Consider the following 13,701-nt stretch of genomic DNA (forward strand, 5'->3'; position numbering starts at 1 on the left):
CTTTTCTCCATTTTGGGGTCCCAGCGAGACGGTGCCATGGGGCAGTGGCTGTGTGCCCATTGTGCCCACCCTGGCCCCACGGCCTGGCCGCCGGCACGCGGCCGTCGCGGCACGGTGGCTGTGGCGCTGGCTGTCCCCGGCCTCCCCGAAGCCCCTAATCCATCTCTCGCAGCAGGAGATGCCTAAGCTGCCTTTTCATGCCGGCTCCTCCGCGCGCGGGCTCGCGCGCTCTCAATGCCGGCGCTGGCAGGAGATGTGTCGGACAAGCTGAGGGGATCCTCCCCCGCCAGCAAGGTCAAGGTGTGCTTAAGCCACTTTCCCCGTGCCTGCCCCGGTGGGCTTCGTGCCCTGCCAGCACTGGGGATGGCTGTGGGGGACAGCGTGGCTTTGGGGTCTCGCCACCCCGAGGGATCCAGGCAGCCAGACCCATATTGTGGGGGGGCTCATCCCCCAGCTCGTCACAGCCAGTCTCGGGGTCACCCACCAGCCTCCAGATCCCAGCTGGGGACCCTCTGTGGTCCTTGGCTAAAGCTGTGCCTGCTGCCAACCAGGCTGCCCGCAGGGCGGGGGTACCCCTGGGCTTGGCTCACCCTGCACACAGCCCAGGGCTCATCTCTGCCCCCAGCCCCCCTGGGCAGCGCTGCTCACAGACCCCTCCCACACACGGAGCCGCTGCACACCATCAGACCAGTACAAACCAGTACAAAACAGGCCTGAGCACTACTTTCCCTATTCCACAGGGTAGGGAGCCCACGTCTGTGTGTGTGTGTGTGTGTGTATGGGCACTCATGTGCCCACTCATGCCCAGGCGTGCAGGAGCCCATGCCCAGGACCCTGTGTCACTCCTGTTCCCTTGGTGACAGACCCCTGTTCTCTGCTGGCACCTCACGCCTGCTGCCAGCCAGGGCCTTTGTGCCTGGTTTTAATTAGAGGCTCTTAAGTGTGAAACAAAGCCAAGGGCAGGGCCGGGGGCTGTTCCCTTCCTCTGCGCTCCTGGGGGACCCCCGAGGTCCCTGTCCTGCCTGGCATCGCCTGCCACAGCCCCTCCATTCCCCACTTCTGCTTTGCTATCCTCTGTGCCCATCCCTAAGGGACACTTACTGCAAACTGGTGCTGCCAGTGTCCCCTGGAAGTACTGCCCTTCAGGGTGGTGCTGGCCACCAGCCCTGCATGGGGCCATGCGCAGGGCCTGTGCCAGATGCGGTGCCACCCCCAGTGTCACCCCAGGATACCTGTCCCCAGGGAGGAGGCTCAGAAAGAGGTCACCAGCCTGTGGCTGGACTAGGGTGCTGCTGAGTGTTCCCAGCTGTCCTCCATCCCTGGCTTTGATGGGTGAAGGGAGGATGCCACAGGCATCCTGGCACCTCATGGTGCTGGAGGAATCCCAGGAATGGGGGCTGCATGGGCACCATGTCCTGCTCCATAAGGGACACAGGGGCCACCAGACTTTTGGAGGTGGCAGTACCCATGGGCTTCCCCCTAGGGGACCCTTGGGTGCTGGGAGCAGAGGACTGGCAACACTGGGTGCCCACCAGCATCCTCCGGTGCTGTACTGGGATGAAGCAAAAGTGGAGAAGTGGGAGGATAGGGACTCCTGGGTGCCCCTCACCCTGAGCAGCTCTGTGAGAACACGAAGCGGAGCTGGGGGGAAGAGCTGGGTTTGGCCCCATACTCCCAGTAAAGCCCAGTCTGGGTAGCACCCACCCTCTCCCACTGGGTGCAAGGGTTGGTCCTTGTCTTCACAATGTCCTCTCCACCCAGGACACCAACCCCAGACCCTCCTGGGAAGTTTTGGGGAGGAGGCAGCACCTTATACCACCCCTCATGCCCCTGGCAGGGGCTGGGGATGGAGCTGGGAGCCTGGTGGCAGGGACGAGGGATAGCAACAGGATTCCCTGGCCACCCTGAATGTCCCTGTGAGGGGACACCCCTGAGCAGGCAGGACCCCACTGGCTGCTTCCCTGGGGTGTCCCCTGACACCCCCAGTCCACCCAGGGGTTCCTCCCAGGGCTGATTGGTGGGTCTGCTCTGGCTTTTGCCCTCCCCAGGAGGGCTTGGCACCCACTCTGGATGGAACTATCTCCCAGTGTGTCCCTGGAGGCTCTGGGGACCCTTGTCCTGAGCCACGAGCACCCAGCAGGACAGGGAGCATGGGGACAGCCTCTGCAACCCCTCCTGAAAGTGAACCCCCCCCCCCCCCCATCTCTAGGAAGAGTCCAAAATCTGAAGCGTTTAGGAAGCCAAGATCCACGTGGCTGTGCAGAAAGCCTTGTACCCCTCTGTCCCTGTGGCTGTGGGCCTGGGGGACACGGTGGGGGTCGCCCAGCCAGCCCCGCTGCCACAGGGCCGAGAGGAGCTGCGGCTGGAGCAGCCGCCCTGCGTTCCTACTGCAGCCAGGAGCGGGAACGGGCCCGGGGCAGCGCTGGCCGGGCTCCGGACTCGGCCCCCGCTGCCGGCGCCGTGCCAGCCTCTCTCCGCCGCCTCCCGCCCGGGACCACCGGACACCCCCCGGCCACGGCGGGGCCCAAGGCAGCACCCCTGGGTGCCCCATCGGGGACAGCCGGCCCTGGCTCCCATCCCACCGCCTCGCCCGCAGCACGGCCGGAGGCTCCGCCATCCCCGGGAGCGGGGGAGCCCCCGGCAGCCCCGCCGGGACACCCGGCACGTCCGGGCCGGGGAGGCTGGCGGAGAGGGGGGGCGGCAGCATCGTGTGTCCCGTCTTTCCCCCCCAGGCTTTGATTTTGGAGCCCCCCCCTGCCCTTCCCCCTCGGCCAGGAGCCGCAATGGTTTCAATTACGCTGTGAAAGGCGGTGGGGCCCCCTCTTTTCACGACAGCCCGGGTCTCCTGCTCACAACAAAAGCTTAAGTTACAGGAAAGGGAGAGAAAGGGAGGGAGGACGCGGAGGGAGGGAGGCAAGGGGGCTGCCAGAAACCCCCAGCCCCCCAAAACGGAGCGGACGGGGGCAGGGGCTGCCCACCACTGCCTCCCCAGGGAAAGATGGGGGGGAAGGCAGCCTCCCACTCTAGTGCCGCAATTTGGGGTGATCAGCTACCGTTTCATTCCCTGGAAAAGGGAACTCCAGTGGGTCCCAGTCTCTCCCAGTGTGTCTGAGTCTCCCCAGTGTGTGCTGGTGCCCCTCAGTGTGTGCTTGACTTCTCGGTGTGTCCCATGAACCCCCTGTGTCCCAACACTCTCAATGTGTCTTGGATGGCCCCAGCACATCCTGGATCCTTCCCCCTGCTGTGTCCCAGTGACCCTTCCCACTGTGTTCCAGTGTTTCCCCAGTGTGTTTCAGTCCCCCCCTCCCAGTTCCAACACGTGTCCCAGTTCCTCCCACTGGCCTCTCCCACTGCCCCGTTTTTAGGGACAGAGGTTCCCTTCACCAGAACCCCAGTTGGGGTGGGATGTGTGAGATTGTTATGGGGGTGGGGAGAGGCAGGGTGCAGGGTGTTTCCTACCGCCCTCCACTGATTTTGGGACACTCCTGTCTGTGCAGTGGCCTTTTGGAGGTGCAGCACCCCAGGGTGGCCGTGGGCAACCCATGGGGTGGTGTCACTGCCTGGCTGACACCTGGGGACAAGGGATATTGGGGCGAAACCACCTTGTTCTGGAGGTCTCCAGTGGGGCAGGGGACCTAGTCCTGCTCCACTGCACCCTGAAGTGGGGCCTGGGGACAGTGGGGGACCCCTTGCAGCATGTCAGAGGGGATGTGGGTCTTCGGCTGAGGGGAGCAGCCCCACACGTGGAGGGTCAAGGTGGAGGTTTAGGGGACATGAGCAGTGCAGAGGACACAAGGAGGACACAGGAGACAGAGGGGGCAGAGGACATGGAGAGAGTGCAGAGGCCACAGCAGGGCTAGGGGACACAGGGAAGGATGCAGGGGACACAGGGGGCAATGGATACGGTGGGGTGCAGAGCCCTTTGGGGCCACAGGGTACATGGGAGGGACAGGGGACACGGGAGGGCCACAGGACAGAGGTACAGTGACCATGGTGGTTGTCAGGAGACACGGCGGAGAAGTAGGGGACACAGGACAGTAGGGCACACAAAGCAGGGCCAAGGGGACACGGTGGGACACAGGACAGCAGGGCACACAGAGCAGGGGCCACAGGACACGGAGGGGGAAACAGGAGACACGGGGCACAGGGACACGGGTGACAGAGGCTCCAGCGCGGTCCGGGGACACGGGCACACAGGACAGCAGGGGACATGGGGCACAGGGACACGGGTGGCAGAGGCTCCAGCACAGTCCAGGGACACGGGCACACGGGGCACAGAGGCACAGGGGACATGGGGCACACGGCGCAGGGGTGGCAGAGGCTGCAGCGCGGTCCAGGCACACAGGCACACGGGGCACAGGGGCCTCGGGCACACGGGCACACGGGGCACACGGACACACGGACACAGGGGCCCCGGGCACACGGACACACAGGCACACAGGGCACACGGGCACACAGGGCACAGAGGCACAGGGGCCTCGGGCACACGGGCACAGGGGCACACAGGCACACAGGGGACAGGGGCCCCAGGCACACGGGCACAGGGGCACAGGGGCCCAGGGCACACAGGGGACAGGGGCCCCGGGCACACGGACACACGGGCACAGGGGCCTCGGGCACACGGGCACAGGGGCACACAAGCACACGGGCACACAGGCACACGGGCACAGGGGCCCAGGGCACACAGGGGACAGGGGCCCCGGGCACACGGACACACGGGCACACGGGCACAGGGGCCCCGGGCACACAGGGACCACGGGCACAGGGGCCCCGGGCACACAGGCACACAGGGGACAGGGGCCCCGGGCGCACGGACACACGGGCACAGGGGCCCCGGGCACTCGGCGGCCCCGGCCCGACCCCGCCCGCGGGGGGAGTTCGCGCGGCTCGGAAAAACTTTGCGGGGGGGGCGGTGACCCCCGGGGCGGGGCGTGGCCGGGGGCGTGGCCGCCGCCGCGTTTGAATGTGATTGGCGGAGCGGGCGGGGCGGGGGGCGCTGGCCCCGCCCGGCGGGGACGCGGCGCTGCCCCGCACAAAGGCGGCGGGAGCGTCCGGTGCGGCCGCTCCGTTCCCCTGCCCCGGGACCCCGGCGCCCCCCCGGCACCCCCCCGGCACCACCGCCCGCCGCCCTCCCGGCACCACCGCCCGCCCGCGGCTCCAGGAGCAGCAGGAGCGCCAAGTTCGGGCAGCGGGAGCAGCGCCGCGGAGCACCGGGAGCGCCACGTCCGAGCACCGAGAGCCGTCCCGCCACGCACAGTAGATCGAGACACCGGGAGCCGTCCCGCCGGGCACGGGGTAGGCGGACAGCAGGCAGCGGGAGCCGTCCGGGCAGCGCCGGGTGCCGGGGATCCGGGCGCTGGGAGCCGTCCAGGCGGGAGCTGAGTGTCCAGTCACCGGGGATCGTCCAGCCAGCACCGGCCACGGCAGAGTTGTGATCGCTGGGAGCCGCCGAGTCAGCATCGGGCACGGCAGATCAGGCCACCCGGAGTCATCCAGGCGGGAGCAGAGAGTATCCACTCACCGGGAGCCGTCCAGGCAGCCTCGGGGGGCACGGCAGCCCCGGACGGGAGGCTTGGCCGTCCGGCTGGGCACTGGGCACGGTAAATCGGGGCGCACGGCTCGGGGCACCATGGGCCCCCCCGGCGTGCTGCCCGCCCTGGCCTGGCTGCTGGCGTGGCTGAGCGTGCCGGCGCCGAGCCGGGCCCAGCTGCACGGCGAGAAGGGCATCTCCATCCCCGACCACGGCTTCTGCCAGCCCATCTCCATCCCGCTCTGCACCGACATCGCCTACAACCAGACCATCATGCCCAACCTGCTGGGTCACACCAACCAGGAGGACGCGGGGCTGGAGGTCCACCAGTTCTACCCGCTGGTGAAGGTGCAGTGCTCGCTGGAGCTGAAGTTCTTCCTGTGCTCCATGTACGCGCCGGTGTGCACGGTGCTGGAGCAGGCCATCCCGCCGTGCCGCTCCATCTGCGAGCGGGCGCGCCAGGGCTGCGAAGCCCTCATGAACAAATTTGGCTTCCAGTGGCCGGAGCGGTTGCGATGTGAGAACTTCCCCCGGCATGGCGCCGAGCAGATCTGTGTGGGGCAGAACCACTCGGAGGACGGCAGCTCCCCAGCACTGCTGACCAGTGCCACGCCACTGGCCGGCCAGGGCACCCCTGGCGCCCCTCGCTATGCCACCCTCGACCACCCCTTCCACTGCCCGCGGGCGCTGAAGGTGCCCAGCTACCTCAACTACAAGTTCCTGGGGGAGAAGGACTGCGCGGCGCCCTGCGAGCCCACCCGTCCCGACGGCCACATGTTCTTCAACGAGGACGAGATCCGCTTCGCCCGCATCTGGATCCTCATCTGGTCTGTCCTGTGCTGTGCCTCCACCTTCTTCACCGTCACCACCTACCTGGTGGACATGCAGCGCTTCCGCTACCCCGAGCGACCCATCATCTTCCTCTCAGGGTGCTACACCATGGTGTCGGTGGCCTACATTGCTGGCTTCGTGCTGGAGGAGAGGGTGGTCTGCAACGAGCGTTTCCAGGAGGACGGCTACCGCACCGTGGTGCAGGGCACCAAGAAGGAGGGCTGCACCATCCTCTTCATGATGCTCTACTTCTTCAGCATGGCCAGCTCCATCTGGTGGGTCATCCTCTCCCTCACCTGGTTCCTGGCCGCCGGCATGAAGTGGGGCCACGAGGCCATTGAGGCCAACTCCCAGTACTTCCACTTGGCCGCCTGGGCAGTGCCAGCGGTCAAAACCATCACCATCCTGGCCATGGGGCAGATCGACGGGGACCTGCTGAGCGGCGTCTGCTTCGTGGGCCTCAACAACATCGATCCTCTGCGAGGCTTCGTGCTGGCCCCGCTCTTCGTCTACCTCTTCATCGGCACCTCCTTCCTCCTGGCCGGCTTCGTCTCCCTCTTCCGCATCCGCACCATCATGAAACACGGCGGCACCAAGACGGAGAAGCTGGAGCGGCTCATGGTTCGCATCGGGGTCTTCAGCGTCCTCTACACCGTCCCGGCCACCATCGTCATCGCCTGCTACTTCTACGAGCAGGCGTTCCGCGAGCACTGGGAGCGCAGCTGGATCAGCCAGAACTGCAAGAGCTTGGCCATCCCCTGCCCGCTGCACTTCACCCCCCGCATGACCCCCGACTTCACCGTCTACATGATCAAGTATCTCATGACTCTGATCGTGGGCATCACCTCCGGGTTCTGGATATGGTCGGGCAAAACCCTACACTCCTGGAGGAAGTTCTACACTCGGCTCACCAACAGCAAGCAGGGCGAGACCACGGTGTGACCCCCCCGGCCCCGCCGCCCTTCGGCCTGAAATATTTTTTTGGGGGTGGGGGGGAGGAGTTATTATATATTTTTTATTTTTAGATTTATTAACGTCTAAGGGGTGTCTCTCTCTCTCTTTGAATTTTTTTTTTTTTTTTTGTAATTAAACCTGTAAATAGCATTTGTAAATTTAAGTATATATTTCTATTTTAAAATGTGGAAAAAGAGAGGGAGAAAATAGGAGGAGAGGGAGGGAGAAATAGGAGAAAAACAAAGGGAGAAGAGGGGAGGAAAAAGGATGGAAAGGGAAAAAACAGTGGAAAAGGGAGGAAAAAGGAGGAAGGGAAAGAAAAAATGAAGGAAAAAAGGAGATGAGGGAAAAATGGTGAAAAGGGTGAAAAAAGGAGAAAAGTGAGGAAAAAAGGGGAAAATTAGAGAAAAAGGAGGAAAGGAAGGAAAAGTGTCAGAAATTTGAGGAAAACACGAGAAAAGGGAGAAAAACAGAAAAGGGTGGAAAAAAGGAGAACAAGGAAGAAAAACGAGAAATGGGAGGAAAAAAAAAGGACAGGGAGAAAAAATAGGAGAAGGAGAGAAAAAAGATAAAAAATGAGGGGAAAAGATGAAAAGGAGATAAAAACGAGGTGAGAAAAAGGATCAGGAAAAAAGAGAAAGAGGTGGGAAAAGGGAGAAATAAGAAGAGAAAAAGGGGAAAAACACTGCCAAGCCTGGGAGAGGGCCCTCAGCCCCCTGCTCCCCCCTTTCCTCTCTGTCCCGGCTCCCTCCCGCTGCTGCTTCACTGGCCCCTGGAAAAAAGGGTGAAAAAAGGCAAAAAACCCCAATAACAAACCCATTTTTCTCGCTCTCCTTTTGAAACTCCCCAAGAAAGTGGATTTTTTTCTTCCCCACCCCTTTGCTCCCACGAGACCCTGGGCTGGGGCTGCTGCCTCCGGGGGCTCTCCCTGGGCCCCCCTACTTGGCTGATGACTTTTCCTCCCAAATCCCTTTTTGAACAATCCTTCACAAATACAAACGAGTCGAAAAAATGCCAGATGATTCCCGAGGGCTTTTTTTTTCCCCAAAAAAACCCCCAATAATTAAATTGTGGGGGTTCCCATGGATTCTACTCTGCCCCCCACTTCCACCGCCCCGTGGGGATGAGCCAGTGCCTCCCTCCAGCTGGAACAAAGCACTTTGAGAGGGGGAAAAAAGAGATTTTTAACCCAAAACATGAGGAACTTTTGGTGTGCAGTGGGAGGGGGGGCCTGTCCTGTGCTCCCCCCGGGAGGAAATAGCTCACATTTTCTCTGGGATTAGGGGTTTGGCTGGGGTGGGCCCCGATCCGAGGCTCTGGAGAGAAGCGGGTCCCGGCTGCCGTTCGATCTGTTGGGATTTGGGGGATGTTGGAGGGTGATGTAGGAGAGTTTCAGCTGGAGGGGGACAACTCAGGGCAGGGAAGGGGGCTGGAAGGATTGATTTAATCAGCTGGATTTAATTGGAAAGAAAAAAAATACTCTTCCCAAAATGGAGAGGGAGACCTGGCCACGAAGCGCTGGCCCCAGGGGTGCCCCAAAACTGGCCCTGGGGAGCCTCAGCCTTTCTCGTCGCCCTCGTTCCGGGGGATTTGGGGATCCCTGGAGCACAAAGAGGGATTGCGGGGCATTGCGCCATTCCCCTTCCCCCAGCAAAGCCCGGGAAAATCCCCAAACCCCCTTAAAAATCTCAGTCCCGCGATGAGGGCGAGGCGGGAGCTGAAGGGGTTAAGGCAGCGCCTCTCCAGCACATTTTGGAAAGGAAAAACTCTTTGGATCCGGTTTAATTTTCCAGCGATGACTTGGAAGGGGGAGAGAAGAGGGGGAGAAACTTATCCAGGGCTTCTTTTCCCCCTCTGCGTTTTGCAGAAGCAGTTTGGGGGTCGGGCTGGGCTGGTCGGGACCCCCCAGCAGCCCCTTGCCACCCACGGTACCCCCCCAGAACACCCCAGCATCCCCTGTTACCCCAACCCCTGCCTTGGGAGCCTCTGGAAGTGGGAATTCGGGCAGGGTGGTTCCTGCAGTCTGCTCTGGTGGTGGCACGGGCAGGCTGAGCCTCGGCCAAGGCGTCAGGGGACCCCCCCTGCACCCCTCAACTCCCGCCCCAAGGGTGCCCCTTCAGGGGGTTTCCCTTGCCAAGGGGGTCCCGGGCCGTGTCCAGCCCTGGCTCTGGGTGCTTCACTTTGGGGTGCTGCCCTCGGGGTGGCTGGAGGGTCCTGCTCCCCAAAAAGCAGCTCCTCCCCAAGGCTGCTTTGTTTTCCGGAGGCGAAGCGCAGATCACGGGGATGGGGAATGTAAACTCTCCACCCAGGAATGCAGGAGCTCCGAGAGGAGATTTTTTTAAAAGGCTTCATGTCCTGGCTTTGGAAAACAGAGCTGGGATCTGGGATCGCTGGGGCTGCTCCTGGGCTGCGGGGGTGCCAAGAGACCTGGGGGTTCTGGGACCCACTGGGGGTCCCTGGCCCCCCTCCCTGGCCCCACAGGCTCCTGTGATGGGGCAGGAATGGGAGGAACTGGGCCAGGTCTGTGCCCTTTCCAAGTAATTTTTAGGGGTTTTGGAGGTTTTGTCTCTCAGGGCTGTTTGCAGCCTGAGCAGGAGGAGCTGGAGGGTGTCTGCAAGCAGCAGTCAGTCCATGTCCGCTCTGTCCCCTGCTCTGTCACCCCAGGGATGGGGCACCCCGGGAAACACCAGGGACAGGTCACCCCAAAGATGGATCTCTGTGGGAATGGGTCACCTGAGGGACAGCCAACCCTGGTACAGGTCACCCTGGAGGATGGGTGACCCTAAGGATGGGTCACCCCAGAAACAGGTGATTGATCTCTGAGGAGAGATCACCGCAAATCCGGCTAACCCCAGAGATGGGTCACCCCATGTCCAAGTAACCTCAGGAATGTCACCCAAAAAATGTGTGCCCCCAGCTGCCACTAATCCCAGGGATGGGGACAGGGACCTCCTCGCTGAGCACGGCTGTCCCCAGGCCGGTGACTCCCATCCTTCTCTTGCCCTTTTAAGCCGAGTGAAGAGGGAGCAAATGCCAGCGGGTCGGCCGTGTCCCTGCCCGGCCGTGCAGGTCCTTTGATGTCCCCTAATGAGCCCCGCTCTGTTTTCACAGCTGCCACCGCCCGGGAGTCAATTAACGCCCAAACCCGGCCCGGCCCCGGAGCACCCGCAGCTCATCACACCAGTGCCACCAGTGCCACCAGTGCTCGCTGGGCTCCTGCTCCTGGGGATGGGGTCAGGGCTCGGCTCAGCCGTGGGTGACAGCACAGGACTGTCCCAGCACAGGGACAGCCCAGGCGGTGAAACCACTGCAGGCAAGGGAGAGGAGGAGGGAGGAGCTGGGAGAAGGACCCTGCGTTATGCAGTGTCCCCAGCACTGGCTGTCCCAGTCCTGGGACCCAGGCCGTGGTCACTGCTGTCCCCTGCTGCTGGCTGTCCTGTCCCCTGGACCATGGGCGGTCACGGCCAGGGGCTCTCCTGTCCCCTGTCCCACGTGGAGGCTGTCCTGTCTCCTGGGACTGTCCTGTCTCCTGGGACTGTCCTGTCTCCTGGGACTGTCCTGTCTCCTGGGGCTGTCCTGTCCCCCGTCCCCGTGGCCCCCAGGTTACCCTGTCCCCAGACTGTCCCTTTTTCAGCCCCGGGTCACAATTCCCTCAGGGCAATGGGATCCCCTGTCCCCTCCCCTGCCACTGCCCCCCCGTCCTGGTCTCCAGCAGTGACACGGAGGTGGCAGAGGGAGGTGACAGGGCGCAGGGATGTGACAAGAGACATCTCTTTGCTACACTTCACGTGTCTCCATGACAACTTGGTATGGCAGGTCCTGAGACTTTGTGGGACATCTCTGACTGTCCCCACCTTCTGTCTCCGTGTGGCTTCACCCGCACGGGACAGCGGCAGCAGTGACCCCAGGGACCAGCACCCAGCGGGGTGTCCCCGGCCCCCGGGCGGTTGTCCCCGCCGGGCGGGCGCTGGAGCGGGATCTGGCCGCGGCCGAGGCCGAGCCCTGGCCGGACGCCAGCGGGGACAGGCGGCTGAATTCGGCTGAACTCGGCTCCGGCCGCGCCGCTCTTAAAGGAGACGGAGCTGCCGGGACGGAGCTGCGGGACGGGACGCGGCCCCTCGGGGGCCTGGCGGGCGGGTGTGCCAAGGCAGGCGCAGGATCCTGTCCCCAGCCGCCAGCCGGGCCGCTGTGCGCGCTGCGGGTGGGATCCATCCCCGTCACTGTCCCGGAGCCCTCTGGGATCCCGGCTCTGCACAGCGACGCGCCTGCAGCGTGGGGAGTGGGGAATGTGGGGCCGCCCCCACATCCCAGCACTGTCCAGGAGCGCTGGGGGCCAGTGGGTGTCATGAGCTGCGCCATTCACAGCGTCCTCCCCTCCCCTGGACTCAGGGGTGTGGTGCCCTGGCTCCATCCCAGCGCCCCTCCTGCAGGGTAGGGGATGGATGGATGGACGGATGGATGGCCCCAATCTCCAGTCTGGGTAACTCCTGGAGAGCCTGGGGTGGATGGACACAGGGTGGGTGTGCACAGGCTCCCATCTCCATTCTGGTGCACCTCCTGGAGAGGCTGGGGTGGGAGAATGCGGGACCCCACCAACATCCAGGGAGCGCAGGGTGAATAGACAAGGGATGGATGGGCATGGATGGGTGGGTGGATGCACACGGGGTGGGTGCACATGGAATAAGCGGATGGATGGATGGATGATGGATGGACATGGATGGATGGATGGACACGAATGGATGCACATGTGTGGAATGGGTGGATGTGAGGTAGATGGACAGGACGGAATGAGTAAGCTCAGGATGGATGGACACAAACGGGACGGATGGACACGGTCTCCCCCCGCCCCCCAGGACCCCTCCCTGCCCCGTCCTGCAGGGCTTTGCCGGGGCTGCCCCTCGGCCGGGGAAGGTCCGGCGGGGCCCAGGGGGCTCCGGGGGAGGGGCTGGCCAGGGGGCCCAGAGGGGGCTCGGGGGAGGGTCTGGGCGGGCGCGGGGGCGGCTCCGGAGGCGGCGGCGGCTCCGGGTGCGGGAATGTTTGTGCAGCTGGAGCCGATTATGGGGCGGGAGCGGGAGGGGGGAGGGGGGCGAGGGGGTCGTGCAAGGGGGAGAGGGATGTGCAGGGAGAGCAGAGCGTGTGTGCGGGGGGCTCCCCACCTGTGTGGAGCGTGTGTGGAGGGTCCCTAGGCAGCCCCCTGCCCACATGGGGTGCCACCCACTCCGACCTGTCCCGTCACAGGCACCCCGCGTGTGCCCCCACCCCGCACGTGTGCGCAAACCCCACACACCGCGGACACGCCGGGGACACAACAGGGACACAGCAGGGACACAACAGGGACATGCCAGTGACACATGAGGGACACGCGAGGGACACAGCAGGGACACAGCAGGGACATGCGAGGGACACGCGAGGGACACGCCAGGGACACACAAGGGACACACCAGCGACATGTGAGGGACACGCCAGGGACATGCCAGGGACACGCCAGGGACACAGCAGGGACACAGCAGGGACACAGCAGGGACACACCAGGGATACACAAGGGACACGCCAGGGACACACCAGCGACATGTGAGGGACACGCCAGGGACATGCAAGGGACACACAAGGGACACAGCAGGGACACGTTCACACCCTGGGGCTGGGGGTGCCCCTCAGGGGCTGCGGGGTCGCTCCCCCCACACTGGGGATCCCCAGCTCGGTCCCAGTGGGCAGCTCCGGTGCCTGTGCTCACCCCGGTCGCTGCTGACGCCCTGAAGGCTCTCGGGGGACGCAGAGGTCCCGTGGGTTGTCCCTGCCCTGTCTGGGTGGGTGAAGGCACCACCACTGCAGGGACCTTGGGGGTGCCCCCTCATCCGTGCCCACCTCGGCCCCCCATATCCGGCTCTGATTGCCCCTCTGGAAATGGATCAGGGAGAAACCAGTGACCGGGGAAGGAGGGATGGCACCCTCAGAACAGAAAATTGGGGTGCTCCCCCACGGCACCTGGGGCCACCCCAAAACCCAGAATGCCTCCATCAGGGTTTAACCCCTGCACTGCCAGGATCACAACACTGCCTGATCCCACTCCCTGTTTCCATTGCTTTTACCCCAGAACAGCTGGTTCAGGTTGGAGAAATTATTCCCTTGGCCCAATCTCCCACTTTTATTCATTATTCATTATTTTTATTAGTTGTTGCCATTATTATGGCATGGCAAATGACCTGCTTGCCTTTGTCTGCCTCCTCTGGGAAGGGAGGGATGATGATGGATGGATGGATGATGGATGATGGATGATGGATGGATGGATGGATGGATGGATGATGGATGATGGATGATGGATGGATGGATGGATGGATGGATGGATGGATGGATAGATGGATGGCAGGTATGGATGGATGGATGGA

General features: G+C 63.4%; 1 protein-coding gene across 1 annotated transcript; it reads left to right on the top strand.

The window, feature by feature from the left end:
* Positions 1–5,128: 5,128 nt before the first annotated feature.
* Positions 5,129–8,332, top strand: FZD2 (frizzled class receptor 2). The gene has a single exon (XM_021539879.3). It carries the CDS (start codon positions 5,630–5,632, stop codon positions 7,301–7,303), a length of 1,674 nt encoding a protein of 557 aa, XP_021395554.1. The 5' UTR covers positions 5,129–5,629; the 3' UTR covers positions 7,304–8,332.
* The last annotated feature ends 5,369 nt before the right edge of the window (positions 8,333–13,701 follow it).

Source organism: Lonchura striata, chromosome 25 (assembly GCF_046129695.1).
Source record: "Lonchura striata isolate bLonStr1 chromosome 25, bLonStr1.mat, whole genome shotgun sequence".
Classification (NCBI taxonomy): Eukaryota; Metazoa; Chordata; class Aves; order Passeriformes; family Estrildidae; genus Lonchura; species Lonchura striata.